The 25,203-nt window shown below is 47.8% G+C and overlaps 1 protein-coding gene across 1 annotated transcript in view; it reads right to left on the bottom strand.

Annotated features, from left to right (window-relative positions):
* Positions 1-25,203, bottom strand: part of LOC148535438 (cell adhesion molecule CEACAM16-like) — a 140,281-nt gene that overhangs the window by 19,544 nt on the left and 95,534 nt on the right. Inside the window, exon 4 of the mRNA XM_088462607.1 lies at positions 10,949-11,302. Within this exon, the coding sequence (XP_088318733.1) occupies positions 10,949-11,302 (354 nt within the window). The remainder of the gene's footprint in view (positions 1-10,948; positions 11,303-25,203) is intronic.

Raw genomic sequence — 25,203 nt, 5'->3', positions numbered from 1 at the left:
CATCTGTAATAATAAAACACCCTATGTCATGATAATCAGATAGATAAGAAGCTGCAAGTAACGATGACAGGACCAGCAACATTATCAGCAGGAACACATGCAAAAATATGCACAAAACATTTAGGGCAGGATGTATCAGGCATCACACATATGTGATACATACCTCCACTAACTGCATGTATAGCAGAGTTTATTAACGCCATATGTATGTAGATTTGCAATTAAAACTGCAAAGGACAGATCTTCCAAAAAGAGCTCTCCTTTGCAGTATGAGGATTTAGGGATTTATGACTGGGGAGACCTTCTACACATGTGCGAGCATGGGGGTCACTAAGAGGGATCCTGCTATCAGGTACAAGCTCTGTTTCGCTTTCCAGAGCATGATACATATGGCAAATGAGCTGGCCCCCCACCAGGACCCACCGTGAATGCCATCGTGCTGGGTAAACATTGTTTAGTGTGCACCCAGCTTAAGTGTCAGCTCTATGGAATTTTGGAAAAGTCACTTTTACTGTATGTCTCTTTGTTTAAAAATAAATGCCAGTTATTTTGTACAGGGAAACTGTAATCTATGTCAGTAACATTTCTGCATGCAGTCCTGTGTAATACAAAGAAAAAAAGTGTAACAATCGGCGCCAGGTATAACTCCTTGCTACAGAACTGAATAATTTGCTGCTGTCAAAAAAAGGAGAATTACTTGGTCCCCATACTGTATATAGAAACTACAAAACGAAAATGGAAAGCGCTAACACACAGTTCTTTATATAGAAAAATACGAATTTATTAATTCCTTTCTTAGTAAAGACAAATTGCCAGCTATTTAGTAAACATTATTAGCCAATGTTTCTAAACAGGTATACATACAACAATAATGACAATTTAAGAGAATTACTTAAAAGTGTTACATGTTTTGGAATTGTACCTTCATATAAAAATACAACTAAGTAAAGCCATACATTACCAAATTTTCATTCCAACCAGCCAGATTGGACAGATATCTAACAGATAATTGTATAGTGTATGCCCAGCATATCTCAATGTGAGGTGCTGGGCTCATGTCCTGGGTATGACTGCTAAGAAAAAAATAAAGGATAATGTAACTGAATGACAAGGAGCTCTCAAGTGCATTAATGTTGTATAAGAGGATTGGTGTCCAAATCCATTTTCTTGGAGGGTTCTTAAAGTATAAAGGGTAAATTTACTAAGAATCGAGTTTGGTCGAGATTGCAATCTCGCCTGTTTTTAGGCATGTTTTTTATGTCGCAAATTTACTAAAGGCAAACTCGGCTGGTTTTTTTTAGTGAGTTTGGTTTTCTCACTTGTTTTCTCGCCAGAGATTTAAATCTCGCATTAACTCTCCATCGGCAACAATCGGTTAATTTTAACAAGTAAGAAATACATCTCGCAAATTTACCAAGAATCGAGATTAGAATCTCGGGTGAGATTTCTGCAAACTCGCCAGAAAATTGAAGTTTTAAACACTCCGGACAGCGGGTTTTGCAGAAAGATGCAGAAATATAATTTTTTTTCTTTTTTTTTTGTAAAAAATTACGTGATGGCCCCCCAAAAATCACTAACCAGCCCCAGACTTGGCAGCCTGTCCTTGTACCTAAAATTACGGGGTACAAAATGAATAGGGTACCCCCGTAATTTTAGGTACCAGTACCAGTCAGGTGGGACAGGGCTGGTTTAAAATATAGGGGCAAAATGTTTGCGTAGGGGTACCCCTATATTTCAAACCAGCCCTGGACCCTTTCTAAAGCCCTTGTCTTTCCAGTCGAACTACAAGTACCAGCAAGCCTCCCCTGCATACTGTACTTGGAGAACCACAAGTACCAGCATGCGGGGCATTAAGGGCTGGCTTGGACTTGTAGTTCACTTGTAAAGAAATGAGTTAAAAAACACTACACACACCGTGAAATAAGTTTTATTACACACATACATACACACACAGACTTACCTGCTGCCAGATGTTCGCGTCCACTTGTCAACGTAAAGTATCCGAGGGACAAACCTGAAAGAAAAAGCCATCACTCACCCTTATGTCCCGCGACGTTCTCCGCAGATATCCTATTCTGTGGGTGGAGACACTGTAACAGCATGTATCACCATACTGTAACAGTGTTGCTAATGATTTCAGTCTCCCGGCCGACAGCCAATCAGCGGCGGCTTCCATTAGCAGCCGCTCATTGGCTGGGACCCACATGGACTTAGCCAATGAGCGGCTCCTCCACGTCTCTCATTCAGCATGCAAAGTGCTATGATGCAACGGCCTCACTTTCTTCCACACCAAGTGCCATTTACATTCTCAGTTACACACAGATATACAAGTGTCACATATCAAATTAATCAACACAGTCTCCTTGTGCATCCTAGTCACTCAGAAGGCTGATGGCTATCTGATCTGCATTCGATGTATCCGATTAATCTAGTTTTCGTGCGTGAATGGCGGATGTGAGATGCTGTCAGCACTAGAGGAGCTAGTCCTATATTATTTGTATTAATCACTGTTTTTAACATTTATGCAATTAATATGCATTAATAAATGTGTGCAAAGTTTTTATTTATGCGCTCTCTTCGATATGTTTATCATTTTCTAGAGTTGCAACTTGCGAGCATTCCAGTGCTCTGTATTGGGAGCCGCATATATTGGGCTGTAGGTGATCGGTAAGTGTTTCTTGGTTTATTTAATTATTTATTTCAGAATTTTTTATTCTCTGTGCGCTCAATTTTTTTTATCTGATTAGTATTTGCTACTGAATTAGGAGCGCTGGGAGGTTTTTTTGTGCGCACCTTCAGAGCACGACCAATTTTTCCTAAAATCCACAACTTTAGGAAAAAAGTTCAGGAAGTGCTCTGGGACCCCAGCAACACCCCTCCTAATGACTAATTAAACAATTGGAAGTTTCTAATTAGCTTGATTAGTCAGTAATACTCACCATCTGAAGTGCTGTCTTCTCCATCTAGTGTTGGGACCAGGACCTCATTCAGAGTCTCTCGCTAGGGCGCGATCGCTCGCTCCGAGCAATTTTTTCACATCTGCGCATGCGTATAATTTGCAGTGCACATGCGCAAGCCATTCATTGCGATCTGATTTTGGTAGCTCGTAAGCCACTATCAGGTCGCTGCTTTGAGTGACAGATAGTGCAGTTTGTGGGTGGAAACGGGAAGGTGCTTGTGAACAGGGGAGTGGATGTGCGAACGCAGTGATGTCAGGCAGCCAAAACGCTGTTTAAAGGGTGTGCATAATTAACAAAGTAGCGTCATGGTACACGTCACCTGCATGTATGTCAGCCAGCACTGATCGCAGTGCTTGTGGCAGGCTAAGGCAACCCCAAGGGCTGCGAGCAGCTCCGATGGCTCTCGATCGTCCCGATTAATCCTACATTTCCTGGAGATGACGTCTGCTGCGAGAGGCAAGGGGACATCTTTAGACACTTGCGAGCGCACTTTGCCGTAACTCGCTAAAACATAGTGGGCGTCCTTATGCGACACAGTGCGAGCACTTCATTACAATATCTGGCCCCTTTTTGCCAGCGAGCGATCGCATCTTGCGAGCGGGTCTGAATGAGCTCCCCAGTCTCCTGCAGCAGCGGTGAGTATATCAGTGTGTGAGTGTTTGTAATACCCCTTTTACACCAAAGCAAAAACCTGGGTTTTTGCAGGGTCTACCCGGGTTGCAGCTCAGTGTAAAAGGGTCCCTGAAAAATAACCTGGGTCAAGTGACCCTGCAATCCAACCCAGGTAGCTACCAGGGTTGGACCCAGGATGGACCCAGGTAATGGTGCAGTGTAAACGGTGCAACCCAGGTTATCTGATCTGGATCATGCCTAAAATGAGCGGATTGGTGGTTGTGGAGCATTCACCTCCCACTTTTTATGACCTCACAGGTTTAGCAGGGCAGACCTGAGTTCAGTGTGAACAGGGCTGACCTGGGAGTAACCCAGATCAAAGGTGCAGTGTAAATGGGTCTGACCTGGGTCTGACCAGGGTTGGAACCATGGCCCTCATTCAGAGCCACTCGCTATTTGCGGTCGGTCGTTCGTTCTAAAACAAGGGGTGGCTATTCAAATGAACCGTTCGCTGTTTGCGGTCTGTTCACGCCTCTATGTCTGAACGAGCGAGCAAAACTTGCGGTCGTTTTTTTGAAAAATACGCCCCCTGGCCACTCGTATCCTACGTCATGTCCGCTATTTATTAGATTAATCGAGTACATCGAGGAGGATATGAACTGCTCGCTATTCTTGTGGTTGGTTTTTTCAACCGCTATTTTGCGAGCAGTTCTGAGTTAAAAAAAAACAAATGACGTGGTCATTGACGCTGCTTTATTAATTATGCACACCCATAAAACGCCCGTTTTGACCTTTAAGCACGCCTGCGTTCTGATCTCCACTCCCCGTTTTCAAGCACCTTCCCCTGTTACCACCCACATACGCCTTATTCTGTCACTCAAAATAGCAGGCACTCGCTATATTGCGTACAAACGATTTTCGGCCGCACTGACTGGTTCGCGCATGCGTACTAAAAACCGTACGCATGCGCAGATGTGCGAACATCGCTCGGAATGAGCGTACTGCCGCTAGCGAGTGGCTCTGAATCAGGGCCCATGTCCAAAAACCCAGGTCGGACCTGGGTTTTTGGTGGAAAAGAGGTATAAGTCTGCATGAGTGTTGTGTGTGTGACCCCCAGTGTGTGAGCCCCACCCCCCCAGTGTCAGTGACCCCCCCGTAATGGGCGCTGGTAGAACTACATCTCCCAGCAGCCCTTGTGTCTCTCTGTAGCCCCCGGGACTCCCAGCAGCCTCCTTTCCAGTGAAAAGATGGAGGGGAGGCCACCAGGAGCTGTGGAGACCACTGAAGAACCCGAGCAGGTAAGTGGAGATTTTTTTTTTTACACGGCGCTGAGTTTTCAGAGCTGAAAACCCTGCAACCATTTTTTTTTAATTGGACACTGCGGGTATCGGGAGCACGCATACCAGCGGTAATCCAAAATTGGGCGCGAGGGCCGCAAGCTTTTTCCTCGCTAAACCTCGCGCCCAATTGAATATGCCCCTTACTGTTTGACCAAGTTGCAGTCTGTAGTAACAGCAGATATAACAAAGTAGCAAAGCTGTGACTTGAGCACAGGTCCAGGTATACAGGAAATAGCTGCAGACTTGCAACTGCAGGCACAGCTGGGGTGAATATATTTTGATGCAATAGACAACCACAGACACACAGGCTGGATGTGCACAGAACCAGGACTTGATATGATTGAACTGGCAGGATGAATCCACAGGAACTCACTGGGACTGGACACAGGGCCTGATTCAGATCCGGACGCTAAGCCGTGATCACTCATTGCCAAAAGGGGCCGGGTATGCAAATACCGCAATCGCACTGTGTGGCGTAAGGACGCTCTCTATGTCTTAGAGAGCGACGGCAGTGAGCGAACGCTGGTGTATAAAGACGCCCACTTTCCTTTCTTAACACACAACATCTCCAGGAAGTGTATGATTAATCGGTAACATAGAGAGCCATCGGAGCTGCATGCAGCGCTTGAGCTAGACCCTACCCCACTGCAAGCACTGCGATCACTGCAGGCTGAAATATAAGCAAGTGACGTGTACAATGACACCTCCATGCTAATTATGCACGCCCTTTAAATGATGTTTTGAGGACCAGACACACCTGCGTTCGCACTACCACTCCCCCATTCACAAGCACCTTCCCCTGTTACCACCCACAAACGGCACTATCTGTCATTTAAGGTAGCTCTCACTCCTTGTGCTAGGAACGCACGATTCCCAAACGCAGTGACTGGCTCGCGCACGTGCACTGCGATGCATACGCATGCAAAGACGGGCGACATTCGCTCATAGCGAGCGATCACGGTTTAGCGTCCGGGTCTGAATCAGGCCCACAGACCGAAGGTAACATGAAAGGTAAGCTGGAGGGTCTTGGCAAGGTACAGACACGGAGCAGGGATGGACACAGGACATGGCTACAGGGCATAATCCAGCAGGGCTGGCAGGGACCACACTCAGAGGACTGAGGCAGGGTTCCAGGATGCAGATATACAATGGCAGGATACCAGGATGCAGCACTAGTCGGGATGACTGGTTACTGTACAGAGTACAATCAGTGTTCGCAAATACGCGCTATAGCGCGTATTTTACCCCATATCGGGGAATGGGGACTCACTTTTTTAAAGTCCCCGGGGACGCGCTGCGCTGTGGCCAATCCCTGGCAGCTGGCTGCAGCACAGCGCGTCCCCCTGCAATAACAGACACAACGCTGTCTGTTAGACCGGCCAATGAGAGTCAGATAGAGTCTCATTGGTTGCTGCTGTGGAAAGCCGTGCTGGGATCAAGTGTCTGATCCCAGCATCGGCACAGCGTCCGTGCCCGGCACTGGGACAGTGTTTGTTCCCAGCGCCGGGTAAGCCACCGCGGCGGGTACCTGGTGAAGGGACCGCCTGGTCCCTTCCACCAGTGGCGGCGGGAGAAGCTTGGCTCTGGGCTCGAGCTGAGCGGAGCTCGCTGCCCGGAAGCCAAGTAGCGGCAGCAGTGGTTTGGCACTGGCCGCGAGCTTTTGACTCGCGGTCAAGAAGCCAATAGGAGGCAGACGCGACAAGCCAATTGCGGCTCGTCGCGTCATAGCCCCGCCCACTCCCGGCATCTTGAATAGACGCTGCTGAGCGGGAACGTGATCAGTCCGTCGGCGGAGGGGAGGAGTGAAGACCTCCCGAAGAGAAGAGCGGCGTGGCAACAGTTCCAGCGGCTGCGCAAGAGGCCAGAAGACGGCGTGATCAAGAAGGAAGAGGCGGTGCCACTGGCCAGGATGGGCCAGCGGCAGAAGACTGAAGCTGAGGACCGAAGAGCACTGCGGGGGAGGAAAGCAAAAGAGCTTACAAAGCTCCCCCCCGCAGCCTCTTCCACCGTACAGGTAGGCGGCCTTGGGCCACCGGTATTTTACTCCTTCCTAGACCACCAGGGTTGTCGGGCACTAGGCCCGTGGGTTAAATTCAGGCAATAGGCCTGTGGGTCTCTAGGCGGGCACAAGGCCCGGGCAACTTAGGGGGCATTAGGCCCAATTGAAGGTATATGCCCCCCAAATAGGTGTGTGACTTGGGCATTACGCCCAGGTCACTAGAGGCCCCACCTATTTGCCCTTTAGTGGCCTGGGCCTAATGCCCAGGTCACTCACACCTATTAGGGGGGCAGATACCTTCATTGGACTGCATAGGTGGTCTGACAGGCATAAGGGGTGCACTGCACAGGGGGATCTCTCCTGGGGGCACTGCACAGGGGGACTGCTCCTGGGGGCACTGCACAGGGGGACTGCTCTAGGGGGCACTGCACAGGGGGACTGCTCCTGGGGGCACTGCACAGGGGGACTGCTCCTGGGGGCACTGCACAGGGGGAAAGTCATATTACCTGAAAGATCATGGAGGCATTAAAACATGCATTTTAGGGGCATGTGCGGAGGTCTGAGGTATATGGGGAGCTCTAAAGCATAAATTATGATGGGACCCAGAAATGGTCAGGTAGGACCCCACTTTTTTAAAGTGGTGGGTCCCTGGGACCCACAAATTTTGTCGCTCACCGCGATCACTGACAATGACTGCGTGACAAGCTCGCTAGAATCAGGAACTAGGGAATATCACTGGCAGGCAGGAACTGAGCAGACTCCCTAATGAAAGGGAGACTGAACAATCACAGGAGTCATCGGACTGGAGTACGGTAACGAGGCAGGGGCGTTTCTAGTGAGGAGTCTCCATCACGGGCTCCCTCCTCTCCGTTCGGCAGCCGGCAGCGCACTGAGCTGTGCGCGGCCAGTGCCGGAGTTATAGACTATGGGCATTAGAATGTGCCCAGAGTCTACAGCGCAATTGCATGTCACCGGGAAAATGGCCACCACGGCCATTTTCCAAGTACGGCGCATGCGCAAACGATGGGAAAATGGCCACTGCGGCCATTTTCCAGACATGTATACAGTGCCAGACCCCCTGGATCCGTATATTATGGGTGCAGGCTGTGCGGTGCGGGTCCCCTAGACCCAGGGACCCATGTGCCCCACACACTCTGCACCCATTATAGATATGCCCATGTACCGAGGTATTCCAAACATGTGAGCTGCTGCACGTAGCAGCCAGCATCCTAGTTGATAGGAAACAGCCAGAATACAGGCAGGAAAGTTGCTAGGCAGCTGCTGAGAGCCAATCAGATAACGAGTCGCAGCGGCCACACATAACAGTCTCAGGTCATAAATAGTAGGTGGGCAGTGGGTTTCTTTAGCTGGCCACACACTAGACCAACTTTCATCCAACCATCCAACTAGTTAATTGGTTGGAATGAAAATCTGGTAAGGAATGGGAGTAAATGATGACCAGCAATTTGCTCCTAAATGCCAGAAAACAGATGAAAATGGTCGTTCAGACAAGTTTGTTAAATGTTTGATCCAAACAGTTTTTGTCCATTTTCCGGCATTTGGGAGCAAGTTGCTGATTGCTTTCATACCTTACCAGATTTTCATTCCAACTAATCAACTAGTTGGATGGTTGGATGTAAGTAGATCTAGTGTGTGGCCAGCCATTGTGAAATTTATGTCACCAACCAATCAGCTCCATCTATCTTTTCTTAAACACAGCTTGCAAAATGTAAATTATAAGCTGATTGGTTGGTGATATATATCTCACAATTTTATCTCACATGAAGCTTTCATACATATCCCCCTAAGTCTCTCCCTGGTGTTGCAGATTTCCTGGACATTTCCCAATGAAGACACTACGTGACTCTGACTAAGGTGGAGGCACTGCATAGAAGGTATAATGGTGAGAACCGCTATCCTTATACAAACACCCTTCCTATAGGCTTACTGTACCTGGGAAAGGGGTGCTACATACAGGGCCGTTGAGAGCCTGGCCGGGCCCGGGTAAATGAGGGGGCATGGCCTAATCATGGGAGGCGTGGCCACACCCCCTTGAAAAATATATATATAACTTTTGTAGCGGTGCGTAGCGCCGGGGAGGGGGGGCGCTGTAAGCGTGATCAGTGTGATAGCTCCCCCCCACAGCCATAAGAGACTGTTTGGGCTGCTGCAGCAGCCGCGAGCAGTCTCACACTGCAGCCCAGCACACGCTGTGTGCTGAGCTGCTGTGAGGGAGGGGGGGCGGTGACCCCGGGCCCCGCCGTGGCCCTCTAGCAAACCTGGACCCGGGTAAACTTTACCCGCTACCCCCCTCTCGGCGCCCATGGCTACATAAGCATCATGGTTAGATTGAGCTTTACATTTTGATTCATCATTTAATTGCAGCAGCCTCTTACCCAGGTCATCATCATAATCACTATGGACTGTTTATTATCACACATCATCTCTCCCTATGATTTCCAGCCTGGTAGTAATGAGGGCTGATGGGAGATAGACAGAGACAGTTCTTAACCTAGTGAGCAGCCGCTGTGATACTGAGTAATGTTGGGATATTGCACCAGACTGAGGGGTCTATTTACTAAATAAAAAAATGCTTTTCTCCAGCACTTTAGCTGGAGAAAGTCTAAAATTTCTTATCTCCACAGTTACTATACTGCAAAGTGTGGAGATTTCCCTTATCTGTTGTAAAATACATAACGCTATCTCATGATGATGTTATGTGTATATTTAGTAGGCAGAATAAGAGAAAAGCAAGAAGAGACTGTTCTCTTCCTGCTCTCTCCCAGTGCAGAGCTCCCTCAGCTCCTCCACACAGTCATTCTGTCACCCCCGCGTAGCCGCAACCTGTTTCTCCCCTTCGCTGTTGCCTTGTTCTCAGCTAGATATGTTATGACAACAGGAGACCCCCTTCCCCCCCCAAACACACAGCAGTGGGGGCCCCCTTCCACCAGCACATGGCAGTAGGCAACTCCCCATTGACATGCAGCAGCCCAGCACACGGCCGGCTATCATGCCAGGTTCTCTGCAGGGATCCTGGAGCAGTAGCCAACTGGAAACAGGAAGATAGGAAGAAGCAGCGCTGCTGGAGGCGGCACACACTCGCTGGATATTAATCTATCTTCGGTGAAGTGAGGGTGATCCGCAGGAACTTTGCCGGGACAGTCCTTTTATTGCAAGGTCTGGCCCGATATCAAATAAGACAAAAATAGTTTGGATATATGATGCAAAAACAAGCGGTATATTTCATACTACAATATATTCACACTTTTCACTAAATAGAGCCCTGAGACTTACACTGGAGGGACAGCAGGTGGCGGTGTTACAAAGTGTTTGTGTTGTATCCCTCTGTAATAAGTACTGTACTCTGTTGTTATTGATTATGTAGATCTAGAAGATGTGATGTAGTGAAGCATACCTCCCAACATTTTAACTTACCAAGGAGGAAAAAAGTGCGTAGCTTATTGAAAAAGGGGTGGAGTCTGTTGAAAACAGGGCGGAGCCTCACAGCTTCCCCCGTTTTCGTCACATTGGGGGCATGCCCAGCACTCTCCGAGGTGCTGTGCAGTCCGTACACAAGAGATGCACGCGGCATCTTTTCTTCTCCGCACACCCGCTGCTGTGCTATGCAGAGCAGCAGTTTCTGCTCTCCCCAACTCCTCCCTCCCACCGCGGGACACTGCGGCCCGCGGGTGGGACAGTGGGATAGTCCCAGAAAAACAGGACTGTCTTGCTGAATGCAGGACAGTTGGGAGGTATGGTGAAGTAATGTCTGTTGTTCATGGTAATCCTGTCATGTCTGTTTGCTGCTGCTGATAAACAAAACTATCTTATATTATAAATAGTATTACCGCAAAGAGCTCCCCAGTGTGTGCATACTGTCTATGGCAGGAAAGAAGATCTGATCTAGTAAGACCTCTACTAACACAGGTAACAGCTCAGCGCTGGAGTTACCCCTGTACCTGGCAGCCGCACACAGAGGAGACACCGGTCATTATACATCACACGTCTGCCCGGCCCAGTGACTACACGTTACTCACCATAGACAGTCAGGGTCACAGAGGCTTCTTCTTGTGGTTTGTCTGTCTGTATCCTCACTGTGTAATTACTGCTGTCTGTTATATGGAGATCTGAGATCAGTAATGAGCCATTAGGGAAAGGGATGGCCCGAGGGAAGTGCTGAGGCCCAGGAATTAGTGGGGTATCACCAGAAAGATATAAAATGATTTGGTTTCCAGCTCTGGTGCTTAGTCCTTTATTCCAAGTAACAGCCAGAATGCTCCCAGTGACTCCAGTAACACTCAGGGTGACATTTTCCTGGATCACTGGATGCTGAGGGATCAGCTGAATATTGATCATCCCACTGGTCAGATCCATCCACAGACTGAGGAGAGCTGGAAGAGAAACATACAGATATCAAACTCCGGCCAATCTCATGTTGTTATTGTGAGTTGTTATTTATGATGATACAGCTGTAGCCCCAATCTAGTCAAGTTTGTTACTTAGCAACCAAGAGTATTTAACCCTGCAATGCATGATGGCAGTGCCAGATTAAGGTCCACATGGGCCTGTAGCTGAAATTTACGAAGGGCCTACTGTGTGCCCCCGCAGGGAGTGTGACCTGCATCGCGGGGGTGTGACTACTGATGTGGTGTGCACGACCAGTGCTGTGGGGTTGTTGTCTGCCCAGTGAGAGTGGCTAGCACCATGGAAGGCATAGCTAATACTACACATCTATACATAGTAACAAGAGGATACTCGCACACACAAACAGCTTCATTCATAGAGGACACTTAGTCAAAAATATAAAAAACCAGATAAACACTGACTCAAATGCCAGACTGACACAGCACCAAGTAGTAAATAAATATAAAAAAGGTGCTTATTGCTAAATGATTTTCAAGCAGAAAAAATTCCAAGTCATAAAATAAAAAAATAAAAAGTTCAAATAAATGGTATACTTCATTATGTACAAAGTGTCACGGCCAGGGGTGCCGAGAGTCGCACTGGTCCCTGGAGAAGAAGGGGGCGTGGCCTAATCGAGTGAGGCGTGGCCACGCCTCCTTAGAAATGAAAAAAAAATTTGCAGCACCGTGAAGCGGCACTGCGCGCTGGGGAGGTGGATGCTGTGAGCCCCTCAACCCAGCGTATAGCCAGTGGGGGGTGCTATCAGTGTGATCACTCTGCCCACAGGCATTGGAGACTGCTGTGGCTGTCTCCCAGTGCAGCCCAGCACACAGCAGAGCGCTCGCTCTGCATCAGGGCCGTCCCTCTGAATTTAAGAGCGGCCTCCTGGCCACTCGCATAGCTGTGGGTGACCACCCACAGCTATAGCGAGAGGCCAAAATGATGGTCGCGATGGACAAGACCATCGCGACCATCGGGCTTGCGACGAGACTCTTGCGGTAGGGTCTCATGGCCGCAAGCCCTGGAGTGCTTTTGGCTCTATCAGAGCCAAAAACACTCCCACTGACATCACTAGTGATGTCAGTGGGGCCGGCCCCAGACGGTAGGCGTTCCCATGGGAACGCCTCCATCTGGGCAGCCACGCCCCCGGCATGCCCAACAAAGGGGGCGTGCTGTCACTCACCATCGACAGCACGCCCCCTTTGGTGTGAGACCCATAATGACGGCTTGGCCGTCGTTATTCGGGTCTCACGCATGCGCACGACTGAGCCGCCTCTGTCGTGCGCATGCACACTTGGCCAACATTGACCCGCTTGCGAGCGCTCAGCGCTCGCGAGCGGGTCTGAATTAGGCCCTGTGTACAAAGACGCAGCATCGATCACAGACCAGTCAATAAATCGGCATTCTGAGTAACCCTATGGTTAGACAGAATGGCTGAAATGACAGAGCCATTTTTACTGCATATGGGATAACAGTGCTAAGAAACACCCTGAAAGCGGTCTCGACATGCCTGCATCTGAGCCACCACTCACACAGTCCCTGTCTGGCAATAACTTGCGAATATATGCTCACTGCCAGCAAAAATGAAACTTGATGCATGCTCAGTGCAACTCAAGATGCAAGCGCAGACTACCGATAATCACTCAATTAAACATCAGCATTGCATGATCCATAGTACGGTCTCAAACAATATGACAAATGCATAAAGGGTTTTAGACAAAAGAAGAAATAGATGAACTTTTATACAATATTTCTTTGTTAGATGGGTTGGGGGTTGTTAAGGCACTAGCAATCCCATTTAAATCTAGCCACTATGACATAACATGGCATTCAGCTGCTGTGCCAGAATCTAATCTTTCTTCATGTATCAGTTTAGCAATAATGAAGGTTCATTAGATTTCCCTGACTACACAAGATTACTCTTGACTTTCAGAACACCAGATGAAAATGTCCAATGCCCCATGCAATGAATATATGCAGTGTATGAACTGTGCTTTTGCAGTACCTTTCACATAGGCAGTTATGCCCTGGCTGAAGCCTGCAGCCAGCATGGCACACAGTACCCCATCAGCAGCAGCCAGCATGGCACACAGCACCCCATCAGCAGCAGCCAGCATGGCACACAGTACCCCATCAGCAGCAGCCAGCATGGCACACAGTACCCCAGCAGCAGCAGCCAGCATGGCACACAGTACCCCATCAGCAGCAGCCAGCACTTAAAGACTCACCGACAACTCACTCAGCAGCAGGATAAGTCACCTGGCTGAGCTGCCTTCAGAGTGCATACAGAGTATGTGCTTAGCTATTTCTGTGCACGGAGACCGGACTGATGCTGATGAGGCGGCATCTATATGATGTCTGGTCAGTAGGAGGCGCTGCACTGGCCACTGAGTCACTATGCTGCAGTGCCACGGTACAGGGGGGGGGGGGTCAGAGAAGCTTACCAATGCGCCGTCATGTGTGCCCAATGATTCAATGGCAGGATGCTGGGGAGGGGGGTTGACTGTCTGCCATGGTAGAGTGGGTGGGGCCTCGGGCTGCAGCGGCCCGCTGGCATGCTATAGCAGGGAAAAAATCCTGTCTAAAGAAGTACAGCAGTGGCTGTCTGTGGGCCTATTTTAATGTGGGGCCTGGAGCTGCAGCACCATCCGTCCCATGGTTAATCCGGCCCTGCATGATGGGAATGACGCCATGAGTGAATAACTGTATTGCACAGCTACCTAACGGCGGCAATCTAAGCGTGTTTTTCCATGAGGTCAGCACCGAGATGTTTTCACTTTACTGTGTATTTTCATAGTGGATTATTTATAAGTGGATTCTATTTACTATATATATGAGATTTATTTCACTCAAGTGATTATTATAATGTGCATGTTTCCTTTTGGTAAAGTGCAGAGTCTATTAGTTTGATTATAACCTTTGCGTTTTGAATTTTATATTATATGAATATTATTTCACATTGGGACCTATTTGCATTTTAGTCTTCCTATATAGACACCCATCTTGAAAAAGACGCCATGGGGTGCACAGCACAGTCCATGTCCACATTCCCAATGGGAATGCTCCCTGCATTGTATTGCAGTCGCTAGAAAGCTCTTGGTATTGTATGGCAGTCACTAGGATGGTTTCTAAAAAGGTACAGTGTGTGGTTTGTAATGTCATTACTAATATAATAATTTGCTGGACCCACATACAGGTAATTATTTTCAACCTAATTGAGGCCACTTTCAACATATTTTCCCAATCAGTACCCTGAATATGATCCTACGTATATAGTTGATAAAAGGAAATTAATCCATACCGGCACTTGGAGAACCACAAGTACCAGCAGGCGAGGCATTAAGGGCCTGCTGGTACCTATAGTACCACTGCAAAAGAAATATTAAAATAAAAAAAAAAGATAAAGTATTTTATTTAGCCATACCTTCACCTGTGGGGCAGCAGCCTTTAAGCTCTTTTATATGACTACCGCTTCCCCCAGGACTTCTACGGCGTCTTCACCTGGAGGGTGGCGGCCTTTAAGCTCTTTTCCATGGCCGCAACCCATCCAGGGCTTCCGCGGTGTCTTCTTGCTTCAGCTGGTCTTCTCTCCAGCTCCTCGGCCGACGACTGACTCCACAGCACCTTTCACTGGCTGAATATAAGCCAGCCGAGGGGACGGGGTGATGACGTTGCAAGGCGCCATTTTTGAAAAGGGCACGCTAGGTTCTCACCATTGAAGTCAATGGTGAGAACAGCTCATTGGCTGAGAGGCGGAAGGCTCACCTCTCTCAGCCAATGAGCGCTCCGCACCAGAATTTCTGAACTGAAATCCCAGGTGGAGTTGTCATTCGGGTAGTACTACTAATGTACGTGGGTCCAAGACCCTGGATTGTCTGAAGAGGACAGATCCAAGCATAGGAGGAGGTGAGTATGGAACTTTTATTACAGGTACTCCATTGGATTATCTACTTGGAGAAGAGGACAGATTGGCTACAGGGATACTAGGTGAGTATGTGAGATAGTGTGTGCATATGTGAGTACATGTTTGTGTGCATGTATGTTTTAATAAAATTGTACTTTTCTACGGTTTGTGTGTTCTGTGGTTTTTTTAAATTGCTTTTGCTGTGGAACTACAGGTACCAGCAGGCCCGTAATGCCCCGCATGCTGATACTTGTGGTTCTCCAAGTACCAGAATGTTCGGGAGGCTTGCTGGGAACTGTAGTTCAACAGCAAAAGCCAATATTTTTACTTTACTTGCACCACACTTTGCACAATCAACCCGGCACCCACTGCCCATGGGTGCCGGGGATAGCCCCGGACTATCGGCCCATGGCGCCCTGAAGAGGAGGAGCCCTTTATTGGGAATCAGTATGATTTACCACTGGCCGCATGGCCGGCGGTTCAATTCCCGACAGCGGCTGCCCCAGGAGGAAATCCCAATCGTCCCTAAGGTAAGTACTAACTAACCTAATCCCCTCCGAACCCTAACCCTCCCATGGGGGTGCTTAACCCTAACCTCCCCCCCAGTGCCTAACCCTAACCCCCCTCTAAGTGCCTAAACCTAACCCCCCCTTCCCCGCTGCCTAAACCTGTCCCCCTGGGGGGTGCCTAACCATAACCTCCCCCCGGGGGTGCCTAACCCTAACCCTCCCTGCCCCTAGCCTAACCCTATCCTCCCGGGGGGGGTGCCTAACCCTAAGTCCCCCCCGGGAGCCCTAAATCTAACCCTCCCCCCCACAGCTGTCCGCGCCTGGCACCCGGATTACCTTTGATCGGTAAGATGGGTGTCGGGCTCCCGGTGTAGGTCTAATGACAGGCATCTTGATTTTGATGCCTGTCATTAGAGCATTGCTGGGATTAAGCAGACGGGAAGCCGACAGTCGGGATTATGCCCGTCGGCTTCCCGACTGCTTCCCCTTTATTGGGGGGTCCCCAGCTCCCCAGGGATCCCCAGCCTGGGCTGACTAGCGGTTAGGGGTGATGCTTTGTCTGGGGGTCCCAGTGAAACGGCTGCCCTGGCTGTGGCATCACCCCCCGCTAGACACTATGCATTTTTTCCCCCTGTATTTCCAGAACCAGGGCTGGCTCAAAGCCCAGTGATGGTTGCACTGAATACAAGGGAACCCTACGTCATTTGTCCCCCATAATTTGGCAGCCAGGACTGATTCTGAAAAGCCTGGTGCTGGTTGTGCTTAATATGGGGGACCCCTACATCATTTGTCCTCTGTATTTAGCACTACCAGTACTGGGTCTCCAAAGCCCAGCTGGTTATTTTTTGGGGGTGGGGCCATGCCATTTTTTATTTTTATTTTAAACACAGAAGCAGGTATCACGGATCTTCCAGATCCGAACCAGCATTCTGTGTGCTGATACCTCCCCTGGGTCCCAATCCCTGCCCCACCAACACTGCTGCCCAAACCGCTGCCTGCACCGCCGCCACTAAGGCCTGCCACCATCCCCCGATTCTGGCCGCAGCTAACGCCCGCTACCCCTCTGCGCCTTTCCCCCATGTCCCGCTGCAGTTAATGGTCGCTTCTTTCCCCTGAGCCCACCACCGCTAAAGCCCACAAATGACGGTCATCTTTGTGCACCCAAGTGAAGCCATAGTGAGTGGTGGAGGTTCCTACTGCGGCTGTGCAACAAGTTGAAATTTCCTATCTATTCAATGGCGCATTCTTAAGGTAATAGTTTAAAAACTGTAACTTTCTAATTTACCTGAACCCCAAAAGCATGTACCCTGGAACAATAGCTACCTAATAAAACAAACCCCAAGTCTAAATTTGCCCCCTACCCTAAGTTATGCCTTCCCAAAAATCCCCCATAGAGAACAGCAGATAAGAGGTCCTAATTGAGAATGTCACAAAAAAGTGACAGTTGGAGCTTTAGATTACTCCCAAATCCTCATTTTTTATGTTTATGCCCTGAAATTTGGCATGCAGCACCCAGTGACAGTTCTACCTGGTGTTGCCAAATTTCGGCTTGGTACCTCCAACAGTTTTTGAGGTATAGCCCCTTAAACACCATGTACCCCCCTCCAGAATACTCTATGGAGATTTCCGTTTTTTTAGATACAGCCTTAATATAAGGGCACGACTGTGCCCTTATAATATATATAAACACACAAATGGAGGAAAAATTATAAGGATGTATGCAGTTTTAGAAGTAAAGTAATACATGTTTTTTAGCAAATCAAACTTGTTATTGAAGGTGTCGTACAGTGTCTCTCTCTTCTCTTTCTCAATTTAATTTCTCTTGTCCATTCTTCCAGCCCCCTCTTTAATTTTTTTATCTCTGTCTCTTCTCCACTCTCAGCTTAAGAGGTCAGTCCTATTACATGCGATGTACTCGCGGGTGCAAGTCATTGCGACAGCGGCCGTGCTTGATGGCCGCCCGGATTCACCTAAATGTGCTCGCTGCCCCATAGGGCTCCAAGCAAATGTAGGCAAAGTCGGGCTCGGATCCAACAGCGAAGTGTGTGAGGTGCTGATCCATTGCCTGCATTTTAACACCATTGCAATGGCATCTCGCACTCGTCGCATATAATAGGGTTGACCCTTAAGTCTCTGTCTATATCATATCACATACACTCTCTCTCTCTTTCTCTCACCTCCTCACCAATGATGTCACTCCAGACACTGAGGCACCGCTGGGTCTGTCCTGCATATGTAGTGATTGCCTAATAGTGACACTGTGAGACTGACTGCTCAGTTACCAATAGCTGCAGCAGCCAGACATCCCAGCAGCCAACCAGGGCTCACTAGGAGCAGCACCAATGACAGTGAGCCAGGGGTGGGATGGTGCTATGTGCTGCAGCTGATTGGCTGTCCAGAGTGTCTGTCACTCTGTCAGCCACCACCCCCAGCTGCAGCATGCACGCAGCAGCCATAGCCTAATTTGTTTTGTACTCTATTCTTAAGTTGTAATTGACTATAAAACAAGAAGCGAGCCAGCTAGCAGCCCAAAGCAGTGAAAGCACCACACAGTGTAATAAAAAAAAACATTGGAAAAGCAGGGAAAACATTGGGGAAGAAATCTTGCGATGGTGATGAAGCATTGGATCCTAAACATTGCAGGATTGTACATCAAATATCGAAGCAATCTGACCGATGTTTCTGATGAAACATCAAATGATTCCCAACCCTAGTTCAAATCCAGACTGGAGTAGCCCGACAGTAGGAGATTCCGATGCTGGCTAGTAAGTACCCTAACCCTCCCCAACTCTCCCTGATTAATCCCAAAAGGACAAATTGTCCAATATGTCATTTAGTATGTTCCCAGCTTAAGAGAACACACAGAACATACAGTTAGAAAAATCAGAAATGGTTGGGTACAGTAACGATATTCTTAGTAAATTTCGAAGAAGGTGCCCTGGTGTGAGCTGTTTTGAAACAACTTTGTATATGTGGAGTCAGATTTTTGAAATTAGATAAAGGGATATGGAAGGCATATTTTTTGGGGTAACTGTGTATGGATGCTCAGTCCTGTCACTATACACAGAGGAGGCGCTGCTTCAGTCTCATCCTATACTTCTATGGGATGCACTTTCCTTTTGCACTTCTAAAGATAAGTACATTACTAGGTGCACTAAAAGCAATGAGATAACAATCTTTACACCACACATACATGTAACATGTAATAAAAAACAGCATAACTGAGAGACCGTGGTATAGGACATAGGGCCTGATTCAGAGCCGCTCGCAAGCGGCCGCTCGTTCGTTCCGACCGATGTTCGCACAACTGCGCATGCATACGGATTTTAATACGCATGCGCAAACCAGTCAGTGCGGCCAAAAATCGTGTGCTCGCTAAATAGCGAATGCCTGCTATTTTGAGTGACAGAGTGAGGCGTTTGTGGGTGGTAACAGGGGAAGGTGCTTGAAAACGGGGAGTGGAGATCCGAACGCAAGCGTGCCAAATGGTCAAAACAGGCGTTTTAAGGGTGTGCATAATTAACAAAGCAGCGTCATCAACCACGTCACTTGGTTGTTTTATAGTCAGAACTGCTCGCATGATTGTGGTAGGAAAAACCAACCACAAGAATAGCGAGCAGTTCATACGCCGTCTGATGTACTCGATTAATCTAATAATAGCGGACATGACGTATGATGCGAGCAGCCAGGGGGCGTTTTTTTCAAAATTACGTTCGCATGTTTTGTTCGCTCGTTCAGACATAGAGGCGTGAACAGACCGCAAAGAGCGAACAGTTAATTTAAATAGCCACCCCTTTTTCTGGACGAGCGAGTGCTAATAGTGTCCGGCTCTGAATCAGGCCCATAGATCACACGGTGTTATCACTGCTCAGGTTTTGCTGATAATTGTAAACTTACAGTTTCTAAGTGTATTTCTTTCAGACTAGTTTATCCCTAATAACCACAAACTGACCACGCATCACATGAGAAATGTATATGAACTTTGTTGTGCTGTATGGTCCACAGTAATATGTACTAAAACATAAATGTAATAGTGTAGTACAGATGTATCATTATACCTATGGCACTGTGTGTGGATGGGAACCTTGTTGTGCTGTATGGCCCATGGTAATATGTCCTAGAACATAAATGTAATAGTGTAGTACAGATGTATCATTATACCTGTGGCACAGTGTGTGGATAGGAACCTTGTTGTGCTGTATGGTGCATGGTAATATGTCCTAGAACATAAATGTAATAGTGTAGTACAGATGTATCATTATACCTGTGGCACTGTGTGTGTATGGCAGTGCCGGATTAAGGGGGGGGGCGACAGGGGCAATCGTCCCCCCCCTTAATCCGGCACTGAAGGGCCCCCACACCCATCGGGGTTAATGGGAACCGGAGGAGACGGAGCCAGTTCCGCCTCCTCTGGCCAACCTAATCCCGGTGCTGCAGGGAGGCATTATTTGCCAGACTCCCGCTGTAACCAGCGGGCGCCCGGCTCCCTCCCCGCAGTGTCAGCAGGAGCTGGAGACTGGAGCTCATTCGTGAGCACCGGCTTCCGGCTCACGCAGTGCACTATGGGAGATAGGTCATGACGTCTCTCCCATAGTGCAGAGGAGCAGCCGGGCGGAATGGACGTGGACGGCAGCGGGAGCGGGGCTTAAGGTAAGTAATAGCTTCTTTTTTTTTTAAATGCAATTTTCTTTTCAACTGGGAGCATTACTCGGGGGGAGTTACTACTGGGGGCATTACTCAGGGGGGGATTACTACTGGGGGCATTACTCGGGGGGGATTACTACTGGGGGCAATCCTCGGTGGGGATTACTACTGGGGGCATTACTCGGGGTGGGGGGGCATAACTACTGGGGGCATTACTCTGGGGGGCATTACTATTGGGGGCACCACTTCTGAGGGAATTACTCAGGGGGCATTAATATTGGGGGCTCTACTCTTGGGGGATTTACTACTTGAAGGTGGGGCATTACTACTGGGGTACTCCTACAGGGGCCACTACCACAAAGGGCATGGCTACTGGGGGCACAACTACAGGGGTATTATTACTGAGGGCATTTATACAGGGGGCATTACTATTGGGCACACACAGGGGGCATGACTACTGGGGGGCATTACTATTGGGGGCATGACTACTGGGGGCATTACTACTGGGGGTAGTTATACAGGGGGCATTACTATTGGGGACACAACCACAGGGGGCATTACTACAGGGGGCATAACTACAGGGGACACTACTAATGGGAGTATTGCATAGGGGGCACTGCATATGGGGCACCACTCCTGGGGCACTGCATAAAGGGCACCACTACTGTGGGCTCTGCATACGGGGCACTACCACTGTGGGCACTGACACTACTGGGGTCTCCACTGCGCATACCCCCAGTTTGTCACATTTAATAGGGGCCCCCACATGTTTGTTGCCCAGGGGCCCCCACAGATCTTAATCCGGCCCTGGTGTATGGGAACCTTGTTGTGCTGTATGGCCCATGGTAATATGTCCTAGAACATAAATGTAATAGTGTAGTACAGATGTATCATTATACCTGTGGCACTGTGTGTGTATGGGAACCTTGTTGTGCTGTATGGTGCATGGTAATATGTCCTAGAACATAAATGTAATAGTGTAGTACAGATGTATCATTATGTCTGTGGCCCTGTGTGTGGATGGGAACCTTGTTGTGCTGTATGGTGCATGGTAATATGTCCTAGAACATAAATGTAATAGTGTAGTACAGATGTATCATTATGTCTGTGGCCCTGTGTGTGGATGGGAACCTTGTTGTGCTGTATGGTGCATGGTAATATGTCCTAGAACATAAATGTAATAGTGTAGTACAGATGTATCATTATGTCTGTGGCACTGTGTGTGGATGGGAACCTTGTTGTGCTGTATGGTGCATGGTAATATGACCTAGAACATAAATGTAATAGTGTAGTACAGATGAATCATTATGCCTGTGGCACTGGTTGTGGATGGGAACCTTGTTGTGCTGTATGGTCCATGGTAATATATCCTAGAACATAAATGTAATAGTGTAGTACAAATGTATCATTATGCCTGTGGCACTGTGTGTGGATGGGAACCTTGTTGTGCTGTATGGTGCATGGTAATATGTCCTAGAACATAAATGTAATAGTGTAGTACAGATGTATCATTATGTCTGTGGCACTGTGTGTGTATGGGAACCTTGTTGTGCTGTATGGTGCATAGTAATATGTCCTAAAACATAAATGTAATATTATAGTACAGATGTATATACCTGTGGCACTGTGTGTGGATAGGAACCTTACCTGTTATTACAGAGCCCCTCATTATAGATGTCCTTAATGTTTCTCCTGTTATCCTCTGTAGAATGAGGAATTTGTGTCTAGGTAGTTATAGAGGGGATATTTCTTGTGTCACAACTCTAACCATAGTACTTCCTCATACTGTAAATTTGTTACATGTTACATTGGCAGAATACCACATACTGAGGGATACAATGTGCATACTGTGCTGTGACTCTTGTTGTTTCCTATTTTTTTAGCATGTTCTAGTTTTAATAATATAAAGTACTTCATTCAGGGATAAAATAATCTGTAATAAGGTTAAACAATATTGTTAAATAACATGTATCACTCACTTGAGTGATAAATAAACAATAAAAACATGCAAACACTGGAATGTTATATATATCTGTGTACCAAACAGCAGCTACAGATTGGTGGCAAAGTAATTGTAATAGCACCTTCTAGAAGATAATAGCTAGAAACTGATTGCTTGCCATGGGCAACATCTCCATTTATAAAAACTCTCACTTTATTAAATGTACCCCTATGTCTTTTTGGGGGATGTAGTCGGCATCCTGGTGTGCAGGATGCCGAAGGTCTGAATATCGGCACCAAAATCCCAACAGGTCGGAATCCCGGCACCAGGATCCCGACTGCTGGCATCCTGAAGGTAAGTATCGGGGTGTTAGGAGGAGGTTAGAGTTAGGTAGCGGGGTTAGGCACTAGGGAGAGGGTTAGGCACTTCTCGAGGGAGGGCTAGGATTAGGGTGCCGTGAGGGGGAGGTTAGGTTTAGTCACTACAAGGGGGTTAGGTTTTGGCACTGTGAAGGGGGTGTTAGGTTTAGTTTAGGCTGCGGGGAGGGGGAGATTAGGCTTAGGCACTAGGGGGGTAGGTTAGGGTTAGACACCAGGGAGGGAGGGTTAGGGTAGGGGTCAGGGGAAGACTTACCATTAGTTCTTATGGGTGTCAGGATTCTGGCTGTCGGGTTGCCGCTGTCGGTATTCTGAACTGTGGCATCCCGATAGCCGGGACTTCATACCTAACCCCTATTTTATATGCAGTCGATTTGTTGACTGCCAGTATGTTGACACACCATTTTAGTTAGGGTAAGAGTTAGGTATTAATTAGGTTTAGGGATAGGCTGTTATTAGATACATAGGGTTTGCAACAAATAATAATAATAATCATTATTATTATTATTATATTGGCACTCTAGTGGCAGAAAAATAACAGTGACGCTGATGTCATATAATTTTTTTTTCTTTTTAAGTAACCTAACATTGTTGTGCCAGCTAATGGCAGATGTGTTATAAAAGCATCTAAAAAATATTTCATACTATCATAGTCCCTAAAGCTTCTGTGGACCTGAGCAACCCCCAGCCTTTCACTTTAAATTTCCTGTATACAACAGTGCTGAGCGTAGCTAGACTTTTTGGTGCCCTGTGAAAGAAAGAGCATTGGCGCCTCCCTCATTTTTAAAAGGGACATAATGCACCCAAAAAAGGGCCATGGCTTTATGGGGAAGGGCCAGGGAAGAGATAGGAGAGGCCAGGAGATGCTGGGGATGAAATAAGAGGAGGCTACAAGCAAAAATGATAATAAACAGAAATTTGACAGATCCAAACAGCGCCCCCTGACCTGTGGTGCCCTGTGCGATGGCACCGGCCTCACTACCGTAGCTACGGCCCTGCAACAGTGTGTATTCATCCCAGACATATTGAGGTTTTACCTTGCTCTTGTACTTCCTTTGTTTTTGTTTCCAATTTGTTTTAAAGTAGCATAAATACTATATACAGCCAGTGTTTTAAAGAACAGAGGCCCTGATTCAGAGCCAGTCGCTCTGACAGATCGCTCACTCTAAATCAGGGCCGGTCTTTTTTTTTTTAGAACGGCCTCCTGGCTGCTCGAATAGCTGTGGGTGACCACCCACAGCTATAGCGAGCGGCCAGGAAGATGGTCGCGATGGTCAAGACCATCGCGACCATCGGGCTTGCGATGAGACCCTTGTGGTAGGGTCTTGTTGCTGCAAGCCCCAGAGAGATTTCAGCTCTAACAGAGCTGGAATCTCTCCACTGACATAACTTGTGATGTCAGTGGGGCCGGCCCCAAATGGTAGGCGTTCACATTCGAACGCTTTCATTTGGGCAGCCACCCCTCGGCCCGCGCACCAAAGGGGGCGTGCTGTCACTCAACATTGACAGCACGCCCCCTTTGGTGCGAGACCCGGAACAACGGTTTGCCCATCGCTATCCGGGTCTCGCGCATGCGCACGACGGAGCCGGCTCCGTCGTGCGCATGCGCTCTGGGCCACCATCGACCCGGTTACGAGCGCTCAGCGCTTGCGACCGGGTCTGAATCAGGCCCAGTGTTCCAGGGGATTTCCCTGGGTGTTGTAATCTATAGTTGTGCTTGTGGCAATGGCAAAGAATTATATCAGAGTAGCTCCGCCAAATGAGGGAGAGGGGTGATGAGTTCCACCTCCTCTCTAGGACCACTTTAAGTCCTGCTTTTATGTATATACAGTATTTAATTAAAGGGTGGATATTATGAGTATTAATGATTAGATAATAATAAAATATGTAAAAATGTAATGGTAAAATATATGTACAAACTGCAAAAGTTTTAAAAATGCTGCAAAGTAAGAATGCTTTAAAAAATAGAAGTGTGAATAATTTAATTAACAAAATGCAAAGTGAATGAACAGGAGAGAAATCAAAATCAAATCAATATTTGGTGAGACCACCCTTTGCCTTCAAAACAGCATCAATTCTTCTAGGCACACTTGCACATAGTTTTTGAAGGAACTTGGCAGGGAAATTGTTCCAAACATCTTGGAGAACTGACCATAGATCTTTTGTGGACGTAGGCTTGCTGAAATCCTTCTGTCTCTTCATGTAATCACAGACAAACTCAATAATGTTAAGCTCAGAGCTCTGTGGGGACCATATCATCACTTCCAGGACTCAATGTTCTTCTTTACGCTGAAGATAGTTCTTAAAGACATTGGCTGTATGTTTGGGGTCATTATCCTACTGCAGAAAAAATTGGAGCCAATCAGACTCCTCCCTGATGGTATTTGGTGATGGATAAGTACCTGCCTGTATTTCTCAGCATTGAGGACACCAATAAACCTGAGCAGATCTCCAGCTCCATTTGCTGAAATGTAGCCCCAAACTTGCAAGATACCTCCATCATGCTTCACTG

This window comes from Taudactylus pleione, unplaced genomic scaffold (assembly GCF_031769625.1).
Source record: "Taudactylus pleione unplaced genomic scaffold, aTauple2 ptg000051l, whole genome shotgun sequence".
In the NCBI taxonomy this organism is placed as follows: domain Eukaryota; kingdom Metazoa; phylum Chordata; class Amphibia; order Anura; family Myobatrachidae; genus Taudactylus; species Taudactylus pleione.
The sequence above is the reverse complement of the archived record's forward strand: the minus strand, read 5'-3'. Positions and strand labels throughout refer to the sequence as shown.